Source organism: Arachis ipaensis, chromosome B03 (assembly GCF_000816755.2).
Source record: "Arachis ipaensis cultivar K30076 chromosome B03, Araip1.1, whole genome shotgun sequence".
NCBI classification, from domain to species: domain Eukaryota; kingdom Viridiplantae; phylum Streptophyta; class Magnoliopsida; order Fabales; family Fabaceae; genus Arachis; species Arachis ipaensis.
This window is the reverse complement of record NC_029787.2, coordinates 15,320,121-15,325,329: the sequence shown is the minus strand read 5'-3', so window position 1 is coordinate 15,325,329 and position 5,209 is coordinate 15,320,121. Positions and strand designations below refer to the sequence as shown.

The 5,209-nt window shown below is 33.8% G+C and overlaps 1 protein-coding gene across 1 annotated transcript; it reads right to left on the bottom strand.

Annotated features, from left to right (window-relative positions):
• On the bottom strand, positions 1,774–4,507 carry LOC107629780 (apoptosis-inducing factor homolog A). Its single transcript, XM_016332667.2, has 4 exons — positions 4,312–4,507; positions 3,433–3,689; positions 2,678–3,135; positions 1,774–2,245 (listed from the first exon to the last, which is right to left on the bottom strand). The coding sequence occupies exons 1-4, from the start codon at positions 4,410–4,412 to the stop codon at positions 1,982–1,984; spliced, it is 1,080 nt and encodes a 359-aa protein (XP_016188153.1). The 5' UTR covers positions 4,413–4,507; the 3' UTR covers positions 1,774–1,981.

Sequence of the window (5,209 nt, the reverse complement as noted above, 5' to 3'; positions counted from 1 at the left end):
TTGTTATATAAGAATTCTTATACGAAAAAATATTATAATCAAATCATATTACATATGATATTTTTTCTCTCTTAAATTATTTGAATAGTAACTATTAACATGATAAGTTGATTAAAAATATTTTCTTTAAAGATGTATATTTTATACATAAAGATATTATTTTATTATATTAATTAAATTGTTAAACCTCAAAAGAAAATTTAAATCTCTAAGCCTCTGGTTTTTCCTAAACCAATTGGCTGGTTTAATTTTCAAACATTAAGTTTTTTTCTTTCTAATGGGACCTAAAATGTGGCATGATCCGATGTGAAAAGATAAACTAACATGCCTTTGAAACTATTCAATACGTGTTCTCTTATAATCATTCGTTTTCAATTATTAATAATATTAAGATAATAATTATATATATATAATTGTGATCGCATGCTGGCGTCAAGATTCTAGGATCATCTTAGTAGAACAGAAAACTTCTTTGGAAAGAAAAAGAAAAGGAATATCTCCATAAGTAAGCATGAAAGAAATAATTCATTTCCCACTTGTTAATATCCTATTTCAAACTCAGAATTATTTTATTTGGTTTGGTCTATATCCAATTTATTTAGGATAAGATTATAATCCATCACTTTCATTAGCATTTGACTACTAATAATAACGTGGAAAATTGACTTTTCTCCTCCATGAGGCCATTACAATTTTCAACTAGATAGGTTGTAATTGGTTTTATTATGAATCTTATCCCTTTGTCACTTTTATTATTGTTATTATTTTTTACCTCTATCCTCCAAATCATGTAGTAAAATTCTCTCTCTTTTTGCGGTATAAATATTCATTTGTGAACTAGTAACTACAGGATCAAAGCTAGTTTGTTTATTCTAAGTCTTTGTTCTGTTATTGATTATCTTAGTTTCTTAGCTGTAATCAAAGGAATATATGTTTAAATGTTTATTCTAATTCTTTGTTTGTTGATAATCTAAGTTTCTTAGCTGTAACCAAATGTAAAACGTTGAAGGGTCATCATGAAAATGTTAGCTGTAACCAAATGTCCGGCATAATATTAGTGACAAAGAGCTTTATGAAATCTTTTGTTCCTAAGAGCTTTCCAGATTCTTCTAGAACCAGACAGCAGGTCTGTTTAGTTTCATCTCCAATATTCTTTATTTTCTGAATTTTATATTATAAAAAATGAAATCAAGAAAATAAAAGAAAAAATATATATAGGGCAAGCTTGAACCGATAGTTGATAAAAGTGAGAGGTAAAAACTATAAATACCTGAAGTCCATAACCTTAAAAATACAAACGAATAAAAAATTCTCAACGTTTTTCCCTCTAACTAATGTATCATATGTTATTATAATCAATAGATTCCCTTTTCTTTCTTTTTTCTAAATATCTCTAATTCAAATATTCAATATAGCAGATTGAATCCTCCACGCCAAGTTAGAATTCATCAATCAAATTGATAAACAAATGGAACATGGAACATAGAAAATCCATTAAAAAAAAAAAGGGTACACATCCCACTATTAATATGAAGTTTGGTTAGGTTTGTGACATAAGCAAGTAAGATGAGACAAACATGACTGAATTCCCACCCAAATTATGCAGAAAAGAAATTGAGATATGTAAGAAGAGCATATAAGATATAAATATTTTGAACACAAAATCAACTAATACAAACAAAAAACAAATTAACTCCTTTACCAGTTAGGTGGGAGAGATACATCAAATAATAATCATGCAATCAATTCTATTCAAACATATAGTTTTGTCAATGATACAACAATTAAATAGTAAAATCCATATCCTGCTTCCAACTTACATAATTATACATCTCATGAAAGTTAAACATTGTTTGTATAAATATTTGGTACAATATGGTACAAATAAATTCTTATTTTCTATTGAGGAAATTACAAACTGAAAATATGTATATTGATTTTGTACACACAGCATGTTCATATAACATGAAGAACCATTATTTTAAGGATTGAGTCCCATCTGTTTTCTTGTTTTACCTACAAATAAGTCTCCAGACTTGATAATGCCAGGGATTCTTCCACTCATTGTCATGAAGGGAAGTTGTGCCACCGCTTCTTTCCGCCCAAGTGAGACGATTGCCAATGCCGAATGCGGCTTGTAAGTGTCCATCCTATTCATACATTCTGTTCCTGCCTCCATTGTTAGCTTCAAGTTCTTTGCTACCATTTCGGCCTGCTTATGTGCCAAAAACCCCTGCTTGATTTCCTGTTGTAAGATGGACATTAATGAACTTCCTATCAGATTGACTTGTAGTGAAATAAAAAATGCCGCATATCTTCAGCAACAGAAGTAATTTACTTGGGACAAAATCAAAGAGACTCTTACCTAAAGTAACACAAGTGCACAATCACATAAATCTATAGGTATGCAAAGATGTCCCTTTTCAAAATTCAATGTAAACAGTATGCTTGGTGTACATCAATACATTAATTTTAGTTACTAGTAGAAGAACTTCAAGTCTTCAACACTAGAGAAAATTCTGGCAATAAAGTATGATATCTCATCCTAACTTAAAGATGAATACAGAACATGAAAAGGAAAAGGAAAAGAAAGAGTAAGAATAAGTAAATTGTTGTGTTTGTTATCTTAGCGTGTGATTTAGAATATATGTAAAACTTTGGTAAGGTAAGCGCTTACCGGAACATCTGTAATATCCCCGATTGCAAAAATGTTGTCCTGACCCTTCACTCTCAGATGTTCATCTACCTTAATCCTTCCTTGATGATCCAAGTCATTTTTCAACACAGTTTCCCTAAGCCATGCTGTAGCAAGCGGTTTCCCTATGCATAAGAAATGACAATCTGCCTCAATGGTCTCTCCGAGAGAAGTTTGATAAATCCTGTGTTGTCCTCCATCCACAGCAGAGTTCAGATCAACTGATTGCTCAAGTTTTACCTCGACATTCTTCGATTTCAACCATTTGAGAGCCTTATCAGAAGCTTTTGCCCCTATAAATTCCATTAGCCTTGTTCCCTTATGCACTAGCGTAAGCTTCTTATCCGGAAAATCAACTGCTATCTCCCCTGCAAGTTCCACACCAGTGGGACCTCCTCCAACAATCAGAATGGAGCGAGCAGATTTTATCTTCTCATTTTCTGCCAGAGTAAAGGAACTTCATAAATCAACCACTAGCTACACCAAATCAATGAATCATCACATGGTTAAAACCCATTCTACAAGAACATTCACACAAGGCAAAATGACCTATAATCCTGTAACAGAGTTCCACCATGTTCCTTTTGTTCATTTGTTTATCATTTATTCATATCACACAATAAACCCCTTGTAGTTAATCCAAAGACAGTAGCCTAGAAACATGATGTTTGTCGTAGATGTAGACTCAGTTTTAAGTGCATAACTTCTTGATAAAGATATATAGTTCAAAAATTTACCTTTTGTGTACTCGTTAAGTCTTTCAGTCCTCGACTTAGGGACAGGATCTGAATGGCCAGTGGCAATAACAAGATAGTCATAGACAATCTGGTGGCCATCGGCAGTAAACACTTTCGTGTCAGTCACATTGACAGCACTGGATACAATAATTTTGGCATTGGTGAGGTACTCTGCATGGTTGATCAACGTCCTCTCCGCAAAGGGTGGCTCAACTATTGCCCTCAAGCATGCCCATGGAATCTCAAAATACTCCTTCCTGGATTCAATTCAATTGCACTCAATTCATGACAAAATAACAGCAACAAAAACTACAATGTCACAATGCGCATGTAAAGCCCAATTCAACCATATTGCAACAACAATAACAACACCCTAATTAGTATCATCTATCAACATCAAACTTGAAACTTTACAATCCGGGAAGTTCTTCTAGGAATGAATTACAAAGACATTGGAAGAAGATACATTTTTTTCCTATATTCTGTCCATACAAAATTGAAACCAAAGGGAACAATTCCTTTCCCCATGTCTTGTGTCTCATCATCACTGCATTTTGTGTCATAAGAAGAACACTTAGTTCGATGATAACACGTGACATCAATGAGGACCAACTTGATTCACTGATTTGAAATTTCTGATCTTTCGATACTAAACCAAACTTGACCTAAAAGGACAAAAAATGAAAAAGAAAAAGCACACATTGTAAAACCGCTAAACCCCGGTCTCTCTTGCATAAACCTAAAAAACCTTAAGAATCAAATGCGATTAAAGGAAGGAACTAGTGCAGCACTTAGCTAAAATCTGAAGAAACATAATTAAAGGGAGAGAAAAAAACAAGTAAGAAAAGGAATCAGAAAAAGTTGGAAGCAAGAATGTACGGATCAATGAGAGTGACATAGGCATGGAATTGGATGGATTTAGCGAGGAGGGAACCAGCAACGCCACCTCCGATGATGACCACTCTCTTTCCCGTTTCCATTTCGCTTCCGAGTTCAATCGATCAATCACAGCTCTAATTTATCTGCTACACCTCCCATGCCAATTTGCCAATTGTCCTCCCCAAACGCCAACCGTTATTTTAAATTAATTATAGAGTAAAGTATTATTTATGTCTCTAACGTTTGGGGTAAGTTTGAAATTTGTCCTTAACGTTTTAAACGTCTTATTTGTATTCCAAACGTTTCTAAATCGGATCAATGTTGTCCTACAGTCCAAATGACTAACATTTAGTTAACAGCGTTGCATACGTGGACGTTAAGTAAGTAAGCCCAAAGGTTAAGATATACATGTTTGCTTTTTCGCGCCCAATATACCGTTCACCGTAACAAATACAAAACGTTGAAGAATCAGAACAGCTCTACCCAATGTTTTCCATTCCAGTTCTCCTTACCACACACGTTTTACTCTTCTTCGAGGCTGATCGCAGGGAGGGGCTGCAAGGTAGTTGGCGGATCGTTGTTGGGTGTTTTGCATGAAAGCTTACACCTTTGTTCTGGTGACAGAGTGGTTTCGTTCGACAAAGTATGTACCAGAAAAAAATTTGTTTTTTGAGGTTTTGTTGAGTAGTTCCACGAAAAACGATGGCCATATATGAGATTGGGTGCATTTTTAAGGTTTAGTTGATTTTTATATTCCCAGAAAAATGTTTGTTGCTTATGTTAGTTAAGGAATGAATTTTACTTCTTTTGGTGATTGAATGTGTGCCTGCGGTTGATGTTGTTTCACTGTGTTTACTTGATGTAACATGATTTGTTGTTTAGGATGAGTTATTTTAGT

What these genes read in the sequence shown, in the direction of transcription:
- LOC107629780 (XM_016332667.2), bottom strand. Translation starts at nt 4,412, where the DNA reads ATGGAAACGGGAAAGAGAGTGGTCATCATCGGAGGTGGCGTTGCTGGT. An exon ending in ACTTAACGAGTACACAAAAG is followed by an intron (nt 3,136 to 3,432) that starts GTAAATTTTTGA and finishes TTACTCTGGCAG; the next exon opens with AAAATGAGAAGATAAAATCT. An exon ending in GGGATATTACAGATGTTCCG is followed by an intron (nt 2,246 to 2,677) that starts GTAAGCGCTTAC and finishes ATCTTACAACAG; the next exon opens with GAAATCAAGCAGGGGTTTTT.